The sequence below is a fragment of the Vulpes lagopus genome, chromosome 12 (assembly GCF_018345385.1).
Source record: "Vulpes lagopus strain Blue_001 chromosome 12, ASM1834538v1, whole genome shotgun sequence".
NCBI lineage: Eukaryota > Metazoa > Chordata > Mammalia > Carnivora > Canidae > Vulpes > Vulpes lagopus.
In genome coordinates this window covers 61,859,354-61,881,345 of record NC_054835.1, presented here as the reverse complement: position 1 = coordinate 61,881,345, position 21,992 = coordinate 61,859,354, and the positions used below count along the sequence as shown (strand labels likewise).

General features: G+C 44.1%; 1 protein-coding gene across 1 annotated transcript in view; it reads right to left on the bottom strand.

The window, feature by feature from the left end:
* GRXCR1 (glutaredoxin and cysteine rich domain containing 1) overlaps nt 1-19,652 on the bottom strand; it is a 112,879-nt gene extending 93,227 nt beyond the window's left edge. Inside the window, exon 1 of the mRNA XM_041723946.1 lies at nt 19,251-19,652. Within this exon, the coding sequence (XP_041579880.1) occupies nt 19,251-19,652 (402 nt within the window). The remainder of the gene's footprint in view (nt 1-19,250) is intronic.
* Between the last annotated feature and the right edge of the window lie 2,340 nt (nt 19,653-21,992).

Here is a 21,992-nt window from a genome sequence, read left to right as displayed (position 1 = left end):
GCCCAGAAACTTCCTTGTCCTTCTATTCCCAGGAGATCCCAGAATCCTCTGATCTCCTAGTAAATATATTTTATGCTAGTTATTTCCCTATTTACCCTCACTACCTAATAACATTTCATCTCCCAGTGTGTTATTTTCTCTTTTATTATTATTATTATTCATAATGTTATCTGTCTGTGTCTCACCTCATTCTTGAGAGCAGGAGCCCTATGTTTATTATTACTGATTTATTGCTTGATTTCTTTTTTTTAATATAATTTCACTGTTATTGGTTTGTTGATTTTATATATATCAAATACATATCCGGATACCTAGCAAACTTCTTTCAAAATATATCCATGCTCAATTGCTTTGGAGTGGCTTAAATTAGATTAGATTTTTCTCTGTTTGGGAAAAGCAGTCCATTGCAAAATCACAACGCACTCAATTCATTTTGTCCACAAGTGTTTATGGAACATGTATCACATAGCCAAGTACTATGCCAGGCACCCAGTACACGGAAATTTAAAATACAGTGCCTTGCAGACAGACATGTGTGGGAAGCTGAGTAATAAACAGATTTCTGTGGTTAGGGTTACAGTAGGTCGTAATAGGGCTTTAGTCGAACCATAATTCAGGTGTCTTAAGACGTTTAGAGGCATTTAACACTACCTGGGGGAAGCATGGAAGCTTCCAGGAAAGAGGCATGTCTGAGGTTAGTTTAAAAGACTGAGTTAAGGGACACCTGTGTGGCTCATTGTTTGGGCGTCTGCCTTCAGCTCAGGGTGTGATCCCGGGGTCCCAGGATCGAGTCCCCCATCAGGCTCCCCACAGGGAGCCTGCTTCTCCCTCTGCCTGGGTCTTTGCCTCACTCTCTGGGTCTCTCATGAATAAATAAATAAAATCTTAAAAAAAAAAAAAAAAGACTGAATTAATCAAGAGAGAAAAGTGGCAGCATTTCAAGAAGAGAAATCAACATGTGCCAAAAACAAAAGGGGAAAAATCAGACATGCAAAATGGTGAGGTATGGATGGCTCGGGCACAGGTATTGGTACATGTAGGCCACAAGGGATGCGATGTCCAGAGATGAGCCTGGAAGAGGAAAGGGGAAAGTCAGGGAAAGCTTTCCGCGTGCTGCGTAGCCACTGCCTCTTCTGTTCCACCTCCCAACCAGGGTGGCACGAACAGTCCCACATGAGCTTCGTGTCCCCTTGTCCCGTCAGAGACTCACCAGGAGTCTGTGCCGTGCATGTGTCACCCCCAGCTCTGGGCCCTATCCAGCTCCTCAGGGCAGGGCACTGAGAGCAGACTGCTCAGCTCCCCGCACATACGGAGCCCTGGAATGTGAGCCCGGTCAGTGGGGGGACACAAATCTCTCGGGGGTGGTCCTCACCAAAGGGAAGGAGCCCATAAAAATGCTTCTCCCCCTTGGTGTGGACCCTAAAAGGCTTCCCGGGCAGAAGGTCCCAGCAGGATGGAGAGTCCAAGGAGCCCTGGTTGCTCATGGTGTGACCAATGCGCCGTCGGCTTTCTCTTTTCTCTGCTCCCTGTGCCTCCCCCTGCCCCGAGGTCACGGCCCCAGGGAGCCCCCGGCCCCAGGGAGCCCCCAGCCTGAAGCCCGGATTTCATCGTGGGCTTCTGAGAAGAGCTTGGCTCACGGAGCATACGGGGAGGCTGGAGCCCAGCGGCAGGCTGCGGCCTGTCCTCGGTGGGGTCAGCGAGGTCAGCCCTTCACTGCGGGAGGAAGGAACCGCGGGATGCTGAGCCACGGAACAGGGGCGCCTGCATAGCTCTGGCAGCACAGGGTTACTCAGAAAGTCCTGGAAGTTAATTTTTTTTTTTTAATGAGAAAATGACAATAATGGCCTTTAAAACTGGCTCAGCAGATGGCACGTCCCGGTGGCATTTTGTGGAAAAGAAGAAGGTGCAGGACGTGCTCTGGCTCCAGGATAGATTATTAAGGAGAATTTGGGGGCTTGGGGCTTTCCTACCCTCCACCTTTTCCTGTTCTGACGTTGTTTTTCAGAGACTTTTTAGTAACGACGCTGTGCTCATAACCTCTTGAGGGGAGAGGAAGGAAGCACCCTGATCCGAGAGTCCGCCTGTGGCCGGTTTGAGCACGCAGGCCCCCCCCAGCTCCAGGCGCCCAGTGGTGTCACAGCTGTCACTAACCTCCTGGGCGGCGGCCATCTCAGCTGCATTCCTGTCCTTGGCGGGGGCCTTGGGGCTCAGGATGCAGGCCTGCCCCGCCCGGACCCGGTCCCTCCCCATCCACCCCTCCTCCCCCGCCGCCAGGTAACTAAGCCCACTCCATGTTGGCAGGTGCGCTGGGCTCCAGGTGTGGCCACACGCCTCCCCCCGTGGGCCACAGCCGCACCCTCTCCCCAGCCGCCTCTTCCTGAAGCGGGGAGGCTCCCTCGGGATGACGGGGCGGCTCTCAGCCACCTACCAGCGTGAGCAGCTCACCTGCTTGGAGCAAGGGACACCAGCCCCCCAAAGATCCAAGAGCTGGCAACTCCTGGGGAGTCGCTTGGGGTCTGGGGGCCTCGGGCACACTGGAACATCCTCTCCAAAGGAAAAGGCAAACTCTTTTGCCCCTTCTACATCTAAGAAAGAAACAAAATGGGGATCCCTGCCTTGGGCCCAGGGCATGATCCTGGAGACCCTGGATGGAGTCCCACGTCGGGCTCCCCGCAGGGAGCCTGCTTCTCCCTCTGCTTAGGTCTCTGCCTCTCTCTGTGCATCTCACATGAAGAAATAAATAAAATCTTAAAAAAAAAAAAATAAGAAAGAAGCAAAATGCGTCATGGACCTCTGTGGGAATCAGAGGCCACGGCCATCTACCCAGGGGCGCAGAGGTCACTCGCTGGGCCGGGCTCACACAAAGAGCAGCTGCAGGCCGGGCCCGAGCAGGCCCCACGCTCCCGGAGCACCCGCCGTGAAGGAGGCGTCGTGCCAGGGCCTCCGGCAGCCCCAGCCACAGAGACGCAGCACCAATCCCTCGGGTTCCAGGTCAAGAGCAGGACCACGTGGGCCGCGGGCCATTCCACCCAGAACCTGCCTCCAGTAGAGCTTTCGGGCAGCATCCTGAAGGGCTGGGTGCTGGCCAGCTGGGAGACGACCCCCTGGGGGACGGGGCGTCATTCTCCAGGATGCCACCGTCCCTTAAGCCAGGGGTCACTTGCCGGTGCTACTTCTTTGCCAACAGCTAGAATTCAGGGACTGGGGGCTGTGGGGGGAGGCGGGAATGATCCCATTTGCCTCCCCGGGGAACCCTACGATTTGGGGCACTAGCAGCCTGAAGCTCTGGGTTCTGGAAGGGCCCACTCACTGCCCTGGAAGCCACGGCCGGGGGAACTCCCTTCCACGGGAAGGCGCCACTGCACATGCCTTGGCCTTTGACCCCGCTCATCACCCAGAGACAGAACTGCGGCCACATATTCGGGGCAGATCAAAACGTCTCTCGGGCTCAGGGGCCTCACTTGCCGTTCACCTGCTGTTAGACGTAGACAGTCAAGTACAGTGACCGGCCCACCCAGGCCCCGCTGAGCTCCCGTGCCTGCCTCCACTGACTGCCCCCTCCCGGGAGGGGCACCCCTCAATATGTCCCTTTCCCCAAGAACCCAGGCACTCGAAGCCCAACCTCAGAGACTGCAGGGCAGGAACACAGGGGAAATAGCGGAAAGGCCTTTGGGCCACAGACCAGAGCAAGGCCCAAATACGTGGGGACACACAATGCTGCATCGTCCTTTAAATCACATGGGGCTTTGTCAGCCTCCATCAGGCAAGATGAGCAAACCTGCAGCCTTGCAGTCGTGCTGAGGCCCGAAGAAGGGAAAACGAACCTGGAAGGATAGGAAAAACCGCGGACACGCAAAAGGAATGTCATAAAACATGATCACTGTGAAAGTGCTTTTGTAATTCAAGTATGAGCACGATCTAGGGTGACTTAAATTATCAAATGAAAATTAAATCTTATCGCAGTTCTTGAGTAACAGTAGGACAGGCGCCAGCAGTTATCTCCAAACCCAAGGCTCCCGGCCCCCTCCCACCAGAGCGCAGCGCCACGTAGTCACATTCCCAGCCTCTCCTTATAACAAGCTGTGGCCCTACATCCCTATTCCGGCTAATGAAATATAAGACAGTACTTTCAGGAGGTTTCCAGAATTTTCTTTTTCTCTTCTGAGAGAGGAGGCGTGCCTACAAAGAATGCTCTTTTTTCACTGCGCCTCTTTTTCGGTTTTTTGACCCTGGCCTGGTGTTAAGCTATGGCAGTCATCTTGAATCCATGAGGGAGCTTCACACACAAGCTAGGGATGAGGAAGCAGAATCAGAGGAACTGGGTTATTTACCGTGGTATCAAGCCACCAAACAGCCTGAGCACTGGCCTCTCCTGAACTCCTTAATTGATATAGTAAAAGTCTGAGTAGTTGAAGCCACGTCTAGTAGTCTGCTCTGTGGCTTGGAGCAGAGCACATCCCATATATTTGCAAATAATTCCCTGATTAGTGTTGAAAAGCCCAACAACTCAATCCAGGCCATGACTAAAGAAGAGAAAGAGTCTACCTCTGCCCAGAAGAGGCAGGCCGGGCTCTCAGGACGGCAGGCGTTGTACAGGAACGTGCAGACTCAAGGCCCACGGGTGGCTGCTGAGCTCAAGGTCCAGAGCCAAGGCTGCCAAACACGAGGCCAAGTAGTCACAGGAGCTTAAAACTACAGAATCCAAGACAAGGACCCAGCTCGGGGCCCAAGCCAAGAGAGGACCTCAAACAGAGGAATTGGCCTCAGGAAAACAGGTGCGTGTGGCAGGGGCTAAGCCAAGTTGAAAGGCAGCAGCAGAGATTTCCCGGAGGAAGCGAGCTCAGCCAGTACAACGTGCAGGAGCGTGCTGCTTTGTAAGGAGCAGCCCAGGGCTTCCCAGGCAGCTCTGGTTTTATTAATTAATTAATTAATTTATTTATTTATTTATTTATTTATTTTAAAGATTTTATTTATTTATTCATGAGAATACACAGAGGAGAGAGAGAGAGAGAGAGAGGCAGAGATGCAGGCAGAGGGAGAAGCAGGTTCCATGCAGGGAGCCCAACATGGGTCTCGATCCTGGGTCTCCAGGATCATGCCCTGGGCTGAAGGTGACGCTAAACTGCTGAGCCACCCGGGCTGCCCCCAGCCCTGGTTTTAAAAGATGTCATGAGAGGAGAACAAGATCCCTATAGGATTTCCAGAGTTCAGACGTCCTGCCTCGGTCCTCCAGGAAGCTCTGAGTACTTAACCGTATTTTACAGTAACGATGAGTTACTCCCTCCTAAGAAAGAACTTAGTTCCTCTGAGGACAGAAGTCATGCTTTATTCGCATTTGTGTCTCATTGCCTATCCGAATACCTAGCAATGACTGTTCTAGAAGGGCCAATGGTGGGCTCCCTAAGACGGGCCACTTTGGCATGAACATCACTGTGAGTAATCAGCGTAATCAAAACCCATTGCATGAGGTGGAAAAGCTCTCTTCCCGGTCTTCAACCACCGGAACCTATGCTGGAAAGTAGAGCCCGTTGCAGGAAAAGAGTCATTAACAGAGACCCCCACCCTTTACCCGAGAAACGTACATATCTGTTTAACAGGGCACTCTTCGGTTTTTAAAACGCCTCCCTTCACCTTCTTGCTCATGGCCTGCCCCCCACTTTGCATCCTCAGATCCCGCCCCTCTCCTTAGCTCCATGTTGCCTCACTGTCCCTGGAATGTCCATGTCTGTGTGGATTCCCTGACACACACCAGGAAATCTTATCGTCTCCTGTTAATCAGTCTCCTGTCAATGTGATTCTAAGTCTAGCTGGAAGGACCTTGTAGAGCAGAGGAAAGTCTTCCTCCCCCAGCAATTCACAGTTGTTTAGAAGACGGATGATAGAGGCACCTGGGTGGCTGAAGTGGTTAAGATCCAACTCTTGATCTCAGCTCAGGCCCTGACCTCAGGGACACGAGTTCAAGCCCTACATTGGACTCCACGCTGGGCCTACTTAGAAAAAATGAATATTAAAAATATAACAATATTCACTGAGCACTGACGATGTGCCGAGCATTGTGCAAAAATGGTTTCGTAGGAAATCGTCACAATCATTATCCTGACTTCAGCAATGAGAAAACTAGGGCTTACAGAAGTTACATAAATTTCCCCCAGTAAACTTACCCAAGAAATAGCAGACTCTGCATCTGAAACCGGGTTACCTCCAGAGAATAGTGTTCTTACCCCTTCATGGAGGGAAAGAGAACACAAAAATCATTTAAGACACTACTGAGTAATTACAGGATTTGTCTCTTCTTTCTCTTTGCAAAAGAAAGTGGGGATTCTTAGGAACTCTGGTTTTTTCTTGCCCTTAGGATTAATGGATAGAGCAATGTTTTCAAGAGCCTGGAGGTTAACAAGATGAAGCTGGGTAGTTCCAAGAATTAGAAAAGTAACAGTTGGGCATTCTGAGAGAGAACTTACGTGAAAGTGGAATAGGATGCGTGAATCTCGCTGACACAGGAGGGTGAGTAAAGCAATAGAAGTTTATTAAGCAAGGATACAGGAAAAGCTCTTGGGAGTGAGGGGATCCCGCTGAGGGCTTTAGGGTTGGGCTTTTATTGGAAGCCAACCAGGGAACCTAAATCTTTTAACATCTCTATTGACATCACCATTGAGTAAGGACTAGCACTAACACCTTCAATGGCTTACTTCCTTTTTAGGGTCCGGTAATTCTTTGTTGGTCACAAGTGGTTGTTGTGTCCCCACCTCTGGCACCTGGGACAGGATGGTCCAGCTTGTTTATCTCTGGTTTCATCTCCACATTTTGGGGATTTCTGTGAGCCTGACCCCGTGGCCCCCTACCTAGTCCTGTCTGTCCCTTCCTCAGAGGGCCTCCTAAGCTGCCTGCTGCATCAGTGGAGAATCATGGGACTGAAGGAGCAAAGATGAAGATGCATACACCAGATCCAGGGACCAGGATCACTGCTAGGTTTTCTGGCCTCTTATAAACCTGCATGTCCTGCAGGTCACAGTGGGTAGGAAAAGAAGCCCCAGTGATGACTAGTGTAGGACTTCCTGTTCCTCCTGAGACATAGGAGGCAAATCTTTTGTTGCTTTTAATCTAGTATGGAAAAATCAAGTCAAATGATGTTTCCAGCAGTGGTAGGTTGTGCCTCACATTTGCACCTCCAACAGAAACAAGGCAAGGAAAAGAGAGAGGAAGGGACGGTTACGCAGGCCGAGTGGGCAGCTACCCAATTTCCAGCACAGGCTTTGGGCCTGCTTCAGGCCTCATAAGCTCTCACCACCAAGTTGCCCCTTCAGGTGAATAGTTTCATCTCCAGAAGCCTTAGAGATTCGAAAAACACTTCTTGAGAAAGCCAACTTGTAACAGAGGCAGAAAGCACCAGCCGTGAAGGATGCTGAAGAAGGCATGAACTAAGAGTAACAATAAAATATTATATAAAAATATATATTACATATATACAGTATATGAAAAATCCCCCCATTAGAGAGAAGCCCCGACAGCTGTGATTAATTAAGAGACTCTATGATGCTGTGTCTCAAAGTTCCATGATTTAGTGTTTTGCATGATTAAAAAGACAGGTGGTCACCACAGGAAAGGGTGGCAGGTTTATCTGGGTTATACCCTCGTAGGAGATTTCCTAATACCTTCCTTTGCCTGACAAATGTGCCTAATTTTATGTTGTCCTAGAACTACAGTTAAAAGCACGATGTCCTCAGAAAGGCAGATATTCAGCCTTCAGGCTCCTCCACTGTGTTTTAATTGTGAAAGAAGTCCCATGTCTCTAGGAGCCCAACACCATGGAGTATTGATCCAGTTGACTCCACATACAATATCTGTGCCATGAATACAAGCTATCGGTTTCCCAGAAATCACAGTTATTTTCCGGAGATTGTAGGAATTAGGATCCATGACCCCCTAAGAAACAAATTACTCCCTTCCTGAACTAAGTCTCTAGCACGGTATGAGTCATGTGTAAAGATCCTCGTCAAAGAGCCTCATAAAGGGAGGCCCCCGGAGCCCTGTGAGGCTGACACAGTTTGCGGTACAACCACTTACACATCATTCGTTTCTCGCTTTTTTCTGTGTTAGTAAAAGATGACTAGTTTGTATTTATTAGCTTCTAATTCTTACTAAAGTACAGCTTCTACTTCATTGGGATGCTTTATTTCCTTTAAGTTCATTTCTTTTTACTCGCTTAGTATTACTCCAGGCTGGGGCACCTAGGTGGTGCCTCTCAGGTCATGACCTCAGGATCCTGGGATCGAGCCCCACATGGAGCTCTCTGCTCGGAGGGGAACCTACTTCTCCCTCTCCCTCTACCCCTCCCCCTACTCATGCTCTCTCTCTCTCTTTCTCTCCCTTTCTCTTAAATAAACAAAATCTTTAAAAAAATACATTATTCCATGCTGATAATTTGCATGGATATTTTGCATTATCCATGGATAATTATCCATTAATTATTAATTACTGGATAATAATTAATTATCCATGGATAATTTGCATTATTCCATGCTGATAATTTGCCATCATCAAAATTGTGTCCCGTCGACTCCATAAAGTGCTAAGGCACAGCTAGTTATAAGATCAGAGTCCAAGAGGATTAACATCTGGGACTAACAAAATAAAATCAAAATTTTTTTAATATAGACTACTGTAGGTAAACACAGGGAAAAAAATTAATGCGTGTTATATTACATAAAATAGATGTTTTATGGGATTGAAAGTTTTAAACTCATGGGGATCCCTGGGTGACTCAGTGGTTGAGCGCCTGCCTTCAGCCCAGGGCATGGTCCTGGAGTCCCAGGATCGAGTCCCATATCAGGCTCCCTGCATGGAGCCTGCTTCTCCCTCTGCCTGTGTCTCTGCCTCTCTCTGTGTCTCTCATGAATAAATAAATAAAATCTTAAAAAAAAAAGAAAGTTTTAAACTCATGAATCTTTTCACTGAGAAAAGATATTTGAATGAGTCAACAAGCCAACCAACCTCACACCAGCGTGATGCAGCCACCAAAAATACTAATGTAGTCCTAAGCTATATTCAGTGGATTTGAGATGGCCTTGTCTCTACCCTCGTATGATCAGTTTCAGTAGGTCCAAGACCCATAGGATGGTGAGACTTGAATCCATGTCTTACAAAAGACTCTGAATCTCTTGTCCGTAGACTCTGTAAGAGCTTGACAGGGGATACTATAGAGAAAGTTCAGGCATCCAGTAAATGGTTGGGTACTAGTTGCTTAGTGGATAAGAACCCAAGCTCTGAAGTCCAACTTTGTATCATTTACCATCGTGTGACTTTGAGTGAAATCCTCGGTATCTGTGAACTTGTACCAGTTTGCTCCTGCTGCTTACCCAACCACCCCAAACAGAGTGTAATGCAACACTAAGCATGTATTGCTCACTCGTGAGTCTGCAGCTTAGCTGGCACCAAGCAGATCTGGGCTGAGCTATGCAGGATTTGGCTTCAAACTGTTGGTTGGGTCCAGGTCTGTTCTTGTTTCTCTCACTGTCCTAGGACCAGCCAGCCTCCTGCAGCATGCCCTTTTCTTGGTGATGGAAGGGGTGCAAAAGGGAAAAGTCAACTATTGCATGGGCCACATCTATCCCATCCCATTGTCCAGAGGGAGTCCTGTGGCCAGCACTAAAGTCAAGGGCTGCGGAAGTGGACTCCTATCCCCGTGTGGCCACAGCAGAAGTGTACTGATGTGTAACACACATTGGAAAAAAAATGTCATCTACCACAAAGCCTCAGTTTTCTCATAGACAAAATAAGCTTATTGCATCTACCAGGTGTGGCAGGCAGACTAACGGCTGGCCAGAAATGCCCATGCTCCAATCCCCACAACCTGGGACTATGGTACCTCATACAGTAAAGTGTGTGCTGACAGCTGTCGAAAGAAGATGCTCATGAGTGAGTCCTGGATCTGCATCAAAGGTCACGTGCAGGTGAGCACAGCTGCCCTGCCCGCATGGGCTGCTTCTGGGGCACTCATGAGCAGGGCTAAGCCCACAGTTTGTCCATGCTGACCCTGCTCTAGTCCATAAAGCCCACCCCCCAATCTCTAGACCTGCCAATTCCCCCTGAGCTCACACCCCATCCAACTCTTCCTTCCCCCTTCCTAAATTGGCCCTCATTCAGCCTCCAGCAGATTGGCAGTCTTTCTCCCTGTTTGATTTCCACTGACTTGTTAGAACACAATTCCCCTCCTCCTTCTCTTCTGACCAAAACGATCTCTTGCAAATCATAACCTGGCTTTCACTACTCTATCCATTTTGTGGACTAGTCAAGCTTTTGGACTTTTCATATAATAAATAATAATAAAAAATAAATAAATAAATAAATAAATAATAAATATGCAAATAAAATAATAAAAATAAATAATAATAAGATCTTTAATTCCATACAATTAGTTACATAAAAGCTGCAAAAAAGGGGCAACTTACTTCTTCCCTGGCCTGACTATAGGAGGAGTTAATCAAGAAGACACGACCGTCAGCTGACAGGCAATCAGAGGCTCGTCACGCCATCCCCCGTCCTGGGAATGTGTGCTTTCCCTCCCTGCCATTCTACAGTGGGAGCCATTTCAAGGACGTAGCCTGAGAGAGTGAAGTGTTATTGAGGTCATCCGGATAGCATTTGTGACGGAAGCCAGCTAAGGCCTCTATACAAATATTTAAAATTCTGGCGAGTATGGAGCTCCACTCATCTTGTGGCTGCTCAAGACAAGCTTCATATAGAGGTTCCCTTGCCAATCCCTGAGTGGCTCAGTGGGTTTAGTGCCTGCCTTAGCCCGGGGCATGATCCTGGAGTCCCAGGATCGGGTCCCATATCAGGTTCCCTGCATGGAGCCTGCGTCTCCCTCTGCCTGTGTCTCTGTCTCTGTCTGTGTCTCTCTCTCTCTCTGTATATCTCATGAATAAATAAATAAAATCTTTAAAAAAAAAAAAAAAAAAAAAAGAAGTTCCCTTGCCTATTAAACCTGCCACCTGCCAATCAGGAGTGGCCTGCCTAGTTCCCTGGTCAATTCTTGGCCTGCAGGTGTGGGAGCTGGTTTCAGATTTCACCCAGGAAGGTCCAGGGGTTTCGAACTAATGCTAATTTTGTTGTTTGGGAATCAATATAATAAGGAATACTTCTTCCATTTGTTCTATTAGCTATGAGGGAGAGTTATGTGAACACAATGCGCATCTATCTCTTTCTTCCTAAAAAGATGTTCTGAGGCATAAATAATTTGTCAGAAGTTAGGTGAGATGACAAATTATTGCAAAAATAAAATTGAGCAAAAGAGATCCTAAATATTACTTGAATAGACTTGGGTACATGAACCAAAGTCCCTAGACAAAAATTTCTGTATGACATTTTAATCTGTCCATAATCTCTAAATCCTAAAATTCCTTCCAGACAATAGTGATTAAGGATTGATATATTTATATAGTGTGTCAACTTATAGACTATTGAATGTTTATATTTCTTTTTTTTTTTAATTCTTTATTAATGAGAGACACACACACACAGAGAGAGAGGCACAGAGATACAGGCAGAGGGAGAAGCAGGCTCCATGCAGGGAGCCTGACGTGGGACTCGATCCTGGGTCTCCAGGATCAGGCCTTGGGCCAAAGGTGGCGCTAAACCGCCGAGCCACCCGGGCTGCCCTATATTGCTTTTATATAAAATTCAAAGTACTGAGTTTGAGAGAACAAATTCAGAAACTCCACAAGCATGAGCAGGGCCACCCAAAGGATGTTTATCTAGTCCTGCTATTACACTGCTTTCAAAATGTTTGGAAACATCAGATGCTAATTTCCTAATTACGTGGTCACCATTAGCTGCCAGTAAGACTTCATTAAGTGTTTTCAAGTCATCTTATAGAATCTGTGGGCTTGCTCAGCATGTTGTCCTAAAGTCAGAATTCAGGTAAATTAATGGATTGACCTTCAAGCTTCCACCAATTAAAATGCCGCAGCGATCCTATGTGCTGATGATACAAGTGCTCTGATGAATAGGGGAGAATGAGAATTATTGCAAGGAGATTCATTGGACTAATGAGGGAAAAGTTGTAGCAAGATCCATGGAACTTGGATAAGTGCTCATGGTTGAAGTCAGTGTTACTGACTTCTGGAGCCTCACAGGATCAAGGAAAGAGTCATTAATTATACAGATTAGCCTTTAGTTCTTGGGCCTTGAGATGGCCCTCAGTTAGAAAGCAAGCAAGAGAGGTTGAAGAAAGGAATACAATAAAATGATGATCTAATAAGAGAAAGACTAAATGGAGGAAAATATAAGCATCAGAGAAATGAAGAATGGGAAGCAGAGGCTATTTAGGCCAATTGGAAAACAGAGAAGGAGAATCCTCTGGAAAAAGAAAAGGAAGTCAAGTTTTGTATCTGAATTCTTGCAGAAATTCATTTATACAACCATTCACAACAGACCACTGACTAGTTCATGAAGGCAGGCGTTGGGTTTCACTCGTCACGTTATCCAGCTCAGGGTCTGCTCCATAATCGATATGCAATAAATGGTGATTGAAAGAATGATCGAATGAATATAGAAGATAACCTGCAACAGAAAGAATTCAAGGGAGCAAGCCCCTAACACTTCACCATGTAAAAGCTATCCCTAGCTGTAGAGACCAAAATGGAGCCCCTGGGGTCAAGCAGGAGCCTGTGTCAAGCAGGGACCCACGCAAGGACGCTGGCAGGTAAGGGCCCCGCAGGTCGGAGCCAGCTCGGGGCCAGCATCAGCCGACGGCCCAGAACTGGCGACGAGCAGAACCAGAGGGGTCCTCAGGGGCCCCAAACCGATGCAATCCCTTTAGAAAGGGAAGGATCTGGGCGACAAACCGTCAGGCTCTTGAGACCTGACCCCTCTATGCCTGACCACTTAAAAAACACAACTGCTGCTGAAGGCTCTGCTCCATCCATCTCTGGACAGAGTCAAGATCCTTCACTGCTTGACCAGAAGCAGCAGTAGGTGCCGAGAGCTGACCCGGACCAGACCGAGGCCTTATCCCGACTGCACACCCACGGACTGACGTGGCCTTTGATTGGTTAACTCCCTGCACCCTCCTGTCATCTTGTTTGTCGTGTGGCTTGTCCTCTGTCCTGTTGCGAGTGCCGTGTAAGAGGCCGAGCTTAATGACATGGTGAAATGCCACTGAGTTTGGAATCCCGAATCTGCTCTATAATTGAGACTTGACTTTGCTTAATGACTGAACAGAGCTGACCCTGTGGAAAGACACAGATGGCACCGTGGGCCTTCATTGGGGCTCAGGACACAATTGTACATGGGATATCTCCAAACCCAGAAGACATGGAAAAGAAGAAAATAACCATCATGTAAGAGAACGTCACCATGAACTCAAAGAAAGAATATTTCTTGAGATCCTAACAGTATCAGTGCCAAGTGTTGTGGCCAAGAGTAGCAAAGTGTCGGTATGCGGAATCCAGAATCACCATAACGCGCTTCTCCAAGCCCACGTACGCCTTGTCTGCTAACCTAAGTCCATTGGTTTGAAGCAGAACTAACCCCTTTTTCTTGAGGTTTCAGTGGCCTTGAGGAATAAAGGAGCAGACTCTCCTGGGACCTAAGGTGGCCCCACACCATTAAAAACAGTTGCCACTGATGCTAGCAGGCCTGTTCAGGATCGCGTTGATAAATGATTAATGCCTGAGCGTCAGCTTCTCCTGCACGCAGCCATCATTTCCCAAGCTTTAAAACCCCCTGCCTTTGCCTGAACAGAGAAGATGGTCTTTGGGACATTAGTCCACCATCTTCCCAAGTTGAGGCTTCCTGAATAAAGCAACCTGTCACTTGTCTGTCCAGTATTCATTTTCAAGAGGTGAGTGGCCAAAACCAGAGTGTAGAACTGGTTCTCTGTCCAGTAATAACAAGAACTTCTGGTCCATCCATTTGCAATTATTTAATTATACATAGAAAATATATCAGCTCATTTCTTTCTTGCTTCTTTTCCTGCTTCTGGGATAACAAATCACCTAATTTCTTTTTTTTTTTTAAGATTTTATTTATTCATGAGAGACACAGAGACAGAGGCAGAGACACAGGCAGAGGGAGGAGCAGGCTCCCTGTGAGGAGCCTGATGCAGGGCTCGATCCCAGGACCCCGGGATCATGACCTGAGCTGAAGGCATCACGACCTGAGCCGAAGGCAGACGCTCAACCACTGAGCCACCCAGATGTCCCACAAATCACCTAATTTCGTAATGCAGTTTCTTGTATCATTTGGAATTGTACCCAAAATCCTAGTTTCTTGCTACTTCCAGAAAGGAAGTAGCCTTCCAAAAAGGCAATATTTTCATTATAAAATGCTTATCTTGATAGAATTAGAATAAGAATTACATAAATTACATAAGAATTTTTTCTGAATCAATGGTATATTGAATCCGTAGCAATGTTTCATACACAAAGAAGATGCTCAAATTATTATTAATAATGTACTACCTCATAAAGTTGCTATGAGAAATAAATGTCAATGCACATAATTAATAAGAACAGTGTACTCTGTATTTAATCAATATTTAGTATTGCTGCTGTTTTCCAGTGTGATCCAAACAAACCACTAGGACCAAGGAGTAATAAAGAGCATCACATTGTTTTCACTGGAATATTATTCTATCACCAGGATAATTCTAGAGAGAGTGAACCAGAGATGAATAATAATAAGCACCACCGTGAATTCCCATTAATCATCCAACTTAACGTTAGTGAACAACGCTGAGCAGGGGGTCTTCCTTGAGCTAACCCATCACCACCTTCCAGTGTCAACCCTCGCAATCTCAAAACAATTTAGTCAAATGATGTTATAGAGATGATAAGCTTCGCTAATTTTTAAAAATACAATTTAAAACTGAGGAGAAGCTATTTAACTCTGCAGAAAAACCTTCCCCAGGTAAAGATTTGAACATTCAATAAGCAATAGATTTTATTTTTTTATTTTTTTAGCAATAGATTTTAAAAGCTGTTAACCAAATACTGAAGTTTCAAAAGACTAAATCACAGTTATGATATGATTAATCCTCAAATTTGTAATTATAACATTTCAAAAAGTAAGGTTGAGTCTTCCTGTATATAACACTGTACTTTTAAAAATTAAAAAAGCCTAAATAGTGAAAGGCAGAGTTGTCATTTTACTAGGCTTTGGGCCAGACACTTGATTTCTCTGACAGTTATGTACAAACAGACATTATTAACAGTCATTTTCCTGCTTATTTCACAAAAATCCTTGGTACAATCAAGTAAAATAATGTATGTGAAAACCCTTTGCAAAATGCAAACTGTACTGCAAATGCCCGATTATTTTTATTTTACTATCTTGAGATGTTAAAATGCTCATAAATCTAAGCACATTAATCACAGATATGCATGTAAATACAAAGATGAGAGTTACATGTTTGAGTTTTTAGAAGAGAGCCAGCAAATTATAGTATGTAGTGGAACATATTTTCCTGTTTTGCACCTGTTTTTCTCTAATATGATAGTTTTAAATTTGTAAAAAGAGGGAATTAAAATTTACGGAAATTACAGAAAAAGATTCTAACCGAATATACAACAGATTATATAAATTTGAAGATAGGGTCAAGACAAGATTACTGATACTTAATTACTACTTGAAACTTAATCCCAGAAGAAAAAATTAGAAAAAACAAATGATCTTAATTATCTGCATCATTGACCCACCCCAAGAAACTGTGGAAATACGTTGCTACTAAGGTCAAGACGTATCTCAAATCTAATTATGCATTGGGTGGATGAGAGCTATGAGCTATATAGCGGTTTTGTAATTTGTCTTCCATGAAGTAACTCATTTTAAAAAACAAATAAAATCTATTTTTTTCTAAATTTTCTAGTTACGAGGTATAAAGTCATTTATCTAGATAGGATGATCCTTACAGCAGAACATCTTAAAGAGAACTAAAACAGAACACCTACCTCGGAATGTACTGATAATTTCAGGAATCATTTCTAAGCCAAATGATAAACTGGGATACCAGTGGGAAACAAGCCTGTCACAATATCTTTATTTATCTTTGCCTCAGGAAAGACCCTTCTGGTGATCTCATAGGATCAGAAGAACATATAGAGATCAATACATACTTTCTTTGTTTTCCTCTTAAATATTGAAGACATAAAGGACATTAAGGAGTATTTTTATTGACTCTAGTGAACTGGATGAATTTCCCTTTTACACCCTAGGTCAGTGCTTCTCAAACTCTAGTGGAGGCATGAGCAGCTTGAACAGTAGCTAATAAATGCATATTTCAGGCCGTAAATAGATTCGAGGTTTTCAGATTTCCAAACCAGCCTCCCTTGAGCATTATACTCCTGTCATTTCTAGAAGAAATGGAAAAGCCCACCACCTGTATCTGCAGAGCCATAATTTAGACCAGTTGGAGGCCTTGAGTGATTCACAGATGAAACAGTGAACCGTGAACCACCCTCTACAAGCAAGGCCCACCTGAGAGTCCAAGTGACTTTTCTCTCTTTCCCTCCTGGTCCATCACTACCCTCAGAAACCTTAATTAATATCGCACATCCTCAATTACCCAGATTTCTATAAAATAAGAAATTAAATAGGAATTTGTACTAATGTGCCTCTTACAGACAATTTCCTAAATGAGTACTGTAAGAAGTATAAATGTTTGAGGCAAATAATTTCAATGGTTACTCTGAACAGTTGAAATTTTTGCAAGGTACTTGCCAATATTCTATGCGACAGGAATAACAGAATGGGAAACTCACTGGGGGAGGTCAAGTAATATACAGGTTCTTTGGAAGCTTTTATTTATATTTAGGGTTTCCTCTAGAGTTTCAAGTTGAGTGCTTTAAGACTCTATAGTTTAAAACAGGAAGAAAGACCTGTTTCTTTGATTATAGTTCTTCATTTCCGTAAGACTGCACTGAAACCTTAATCAATATCTAAGATACCACCCCTCACTTTTTCCTCCCTGAGAGAAATTGCTACATGCCACTTACATCCATCAGTTTGCTGCTTACTTTCCAAGGCATATGGAAAATATGGAGATCCAGGGAAGAGTCACACCTGGTCCCACAACCATGGATGGGAGTAAGTGAATGGTAAGCTCTGCTTTTGGTCCCTGGGGCTTCTCTGCTACTGTATGTTGGGAAACCAGCTCAGTCAGCCTTAGGCACATGCCTAAGACATTTGTCACTCCTTACGACATGCTTATCCTTTAGCCAGCAGCTAGCATCCACATAAGCTCTCTATACAATGCTATGTAGGCTGTATTGCACAACTCCAAGTGGTATTGTCTACAATGATGTGAATGGAGCCCCTGAAAATAGTGTAACTGGCAGCCCTCAACTGAGGTAGGACCTCCTTTAACTTATGTTTTGTCCTGGAGACATCAGAGAACATTCCATGCAGATGATGGCGATGAAACGAATGATGATGGCCAAAATTTGTGAATAACTACAATATGCGATGACTTTGCCCACACTATGAAGAAAGAAGGACCAGCTAGGAAAAAAAATTATTAAATGTTACACTTTGAGGGATCTCTGCTAGTAACAACTACTGTTCTCTTAAAGCAAAGGGTAAATGGAGTGGGGGTAAATTATTAGGAAATAACAGTTTTATTGGATTTTTTTTTTCTCAAGAAAAAGGGTGATGGAACCATGCATAGAAACATATACAAATAAACTATTGTAATTTAGTACTAACATTTGATTTTGGAATTTCTTTTATTTTCTATGGGTGACTTTCTAGCTCTACCAAGACAAAGCCATAGGGAGGAAGAGTTTTTCTCCTGAAGGACTTGAATATTTAAGGTATTTACTCATAAATAATAGTTTTGTGGGGAGATTTGAACAAATTTAAATCACAGTACTAAAACTGATGCAGTAGTTTTGTAAATAACCCTCCAGATCATAAAGCAACTCAAATCACAATTCAACTAAAAGCTAAATTAATCACAATAATTGCAACATTTTTTTAAGCTTCATTATTATAGAATCTTGTTCTACACTTTGGTAATAACAATTTCCACATTAGGTGAAACACAGAGGCTACTAAGATGATCTCAACCTAATAGTCACGTCTGTAGAAATCTATACAAGATTTTTTCCAATCTAGTCATATATAGTCATCAGTGTCTAATGTTTGATTCCCCACCCCCACCCTCAATCAGTGAAATCTTTCATGGGTAAAGTCTATATATGAAAAGAATCTTTGATCTTAATTGTTTTTACCCTTAGATTTCTTTGTTTAAAATCCTGGTGATGTGATCTTTCCAAACACTTCCTTCAAAATGAAAAATAATCAAAAGCCTTTGGTTAAAATCCTTTCTCCCTACCACTACCGCATCCTTATATAATGCAGAAACACTGAATAATTCATCAAGGAGATTTTATTTAAATATTGAGAATAATATAAAATGGTATTACAATGAAAAATATTGGTTTGCTACCTTAATGATTATGAATTCTATTCCTGAAAAAAATGAGGCCTGTTTTCAACAGAAAATCATTTTACCAATGCTTCCAGGCAATTTTGAAAATTTGTCTAAACATTAGATCATTGCCAAAGGCCCCAGGACCTGAATGATACATTCCTCCATTACTGTGCAAAATCTATCACATTTTAAAAGCTAATGTTTTCACTATAAAATCTGGATCTAAGTCTATATGTTGATAGAGGAATAACTTTTTCAAGAGTTATTCTTATGGGCACTCTAGAGTTCTTATGGGCAAATGAATAAGGAAACGCACCTCCAATCAAACCTGCAACCTCCAAAGCAGTGGGGGAAAGTCAAAGCTCATCTTTACAGCTTCATGCCTTTCCAGCCGAATCCAATGCCGCTGAATGCAGCACTCAATCTTCTCTGGCTTAAAATCAATACAAGTGACGATAAATGCTAATCTGGGAACTCGAGGGTTATAAACCAGAGATGAACTTCTAAATTGTGCTCTGATGCTTTGAACACTAAAGTCCATCTTTTTTTCTGGGCCGGGAAACAGATGCATTGTTTTAGTCAGAAAAGACCATTTAAATGTTAGAAATTTGCCTTTGAGAATCCATTTAATTTGCTAAGCATAATGACCCTATTTTTAATCGATGCCCGTTGAGACAATACCTTAGATGGAGGAGTGACTCATGAAGTATGTAGGAGTCAAGGAACAAGAGAGGCTTGCTTTCAACTGGAGGGCAGAGAGGTATCGAGAGGGTGAGTTAGTAACAAAGGCCGGGATGAACAAAGTGCATTGACTTACCTGCAGGACTTTGGCCAAATTGTTAAATAGAGCTTGGCCGGCACTCACTTTGTACTTGACGCCTCTGACTGTGCCATTTTTGCTTAAAATGTTGACTCTTCGTGTCCCAAAACCCTTCTTGCTGGCAGCCCTTGCTAACACCAGCAAGTTGTCCTGGTCGTTCTCATACTCATCACCCTCCGATCCTATGCGGCCATTCTGCTGTCCGTCAGGCTCGCTCAGTCCATCTATCCCACAGATGCTGGCACATTCAGAATCCAGAGAGCCGGATGGCTGCCCATCTTCATACACCTCTTTCAGAACCCGCCCGCTGTGAGAGGACGCAATCCGAAACCGGACTTTCCGTGGCCTGTCACTTTGTGGCTTTATGTCCCTTTTTAGCATGATCACGTCCATCCACATAAACAGTTCACATAATTCTGGATCCCTTGTTATCACAACAGTCCACTTGCCACAAGGCAATATCACAGCTTCATTCTCATGACAGCTGCACCCACACGAAGCTAACATCGAAAGGAAAGAAGAATCCTGAGAACCTACAGTGCATCTCTGCTATTAATAATGGATGTGTGCGTTTGTGCTATGGTTACCTTTAAACTAAAACCTGCAAATGATCCCACCCTTTAAATATTAAATAGCCATGGTGGACTCTACCAGGACGAGTGCAAGAAAGTGGCATGCAGTGAAACAGAAAAATAAGTAGGAGGCAAGGAGATGAAAGACATGAGCTTTGAAGCCAATGATGAGTGTTGAAAAGGATCTTAGCAGAAAAGTATTTCTACAGTTCACTGTCCAGAGTGGGGACCAGAGATAAAATGTGGAATCTAATGTGTAGGATGGGACGAGTCATAGTCCTCCCACATGGCTTGTATCTTCTATTTCCCACTACCAGCAGGTCATCTTTAAAAAGGGCAGCGAACACACTACATGCTAACATCAAGCTTCTAATAAATATTAGCTCTTTAATCATCTCTCAGACCTCATCAGCATTGTATAAGTTGCATTCTCAATCTACATCTTCTTCATGTGCAAGTGGTTTTGCTAAAGCATAACTTGTTGACAAACGATGAAAAGAGAGAACATTTGCCTCGTCTCTTTCCCATTTCCGCCAGCAGACAACATTCTCTTGGCCAGAGGGAAAGGTTTTGGAACGAGACGTATGGAACAAGGAGGGAAGAGTGGAAAATCCTCCAAGCCAGCCAGATCAGGCAAAGCCGTCCAGATGATCTGTATTAATAAATATTACATCCAAGTCAGCCACGCATAGAGAAGGGACCTCCTCACACTGTGCTCAGTGGATCTGCTGCCACTTTGACGAGTGTCTGAACGATCTCTTAAGATGCAAGGGCCATATTAAAACATCCACGATGGTGAGTGCCCCAACCTGTCTACACCTCCAGAGGGAAGATATGCAGCTGGCCCTCATCCTGCACTTCAAGTTTTCTTAATGTTTACAGCTCTCTGATATCAGCTTAATTTGCATTTGTTTTAGAAAATTCAGACAATAATAGCACAACGGTGAAAGTAAGTCACACACAAAAAGAAAACCTCACGTGAGATGTTAATTTTATGAAATATCTTTCAGTGCATGCAAAGATGAGATGCTCTGATGGCCACAAAACTACATTGCCCTGCCTCTTGCAATTTAAGGGGAGAAGGAACAAGTGCCTAGCTTTTGCTGATGGGATGTGAGCAAAAATAATGCATCATTTGTGGACCAAGGCAGTTAAGAGAGAGAGCCCCCCCCCCCCATCTATGCCCCTCACTGCCTCCCCCATATGCTAGCTGGATGACCCCAGCAAAGTTGAAGCCATACACTGAGCTTGTCAGGGTCACAAATTCACAACCATCACCCCCCTTGCACTGGGCTAGCTATGTTATACGCAAAAAATAAGGCTTTATTGTGTTAAGCGATGGAAGTTGAAATTTAAGGGTTATTTGTTAGAGCATCTATCAGTACTGACTGTGCTCTCATATATAAAATCAGACTATTTAACATCTTGCTTTTTTCATTCACCATCACATAGTGAATCATTTCCTATATCTTCATTTCTGAAAAACATGGACTTAATGTGTGTATTAAAAGTCTTTCCAATAGTTGTACCATATTTTATTTCGCTTTCTGGATTGCTAGATGTTTAAATTATTTAGTGAAAATTTAAATTAAAATATTTAGTGAAATAATGCTGCACTGAGTGTGTGTTCTTGTTCAAAAATCAGTGTACATATGTCTCAGTAGTTCTGTAGTGTCAATTCCTTTGGGTAAAATTGATGAGGTAAGAATTCTTTCAGTATAAAGCTTTTGACATAAATTGCCAACTGCAGATAAGAAAAGTTGTATAATTTATGCTTCTACTAGTATGTGAGTTCCTATTTTACTGCACTCTCACCAGTGCCAGCAGTGCATATTACCAATTTTCAATAATGTTTGTCAAGGTGAAAAGCAGTATCTCAGTGATGTTACAATTTCCCAACTTTGAACACTGCTGAGGACTTTCATTATGAATTTTTTTCATATAGAACTCTCACTGAAGAAAAAGATGGAGAAAAATGGAAATATCTGCCTCAGAATTGAACTCAGAATCAGAGAGTAGAGAATTGTATATAATACCAAGAAAGAAGCAGGGAGAGATGAAGTGAGGAAGGAAGAGAAAGAAAGAGCTAACACTCTATTAACTATCTCTAAGTGACAGTATAAAGGGGTTCTAACTTGGCAAAGTAGAAGCGTATGTAGTCAAAGTA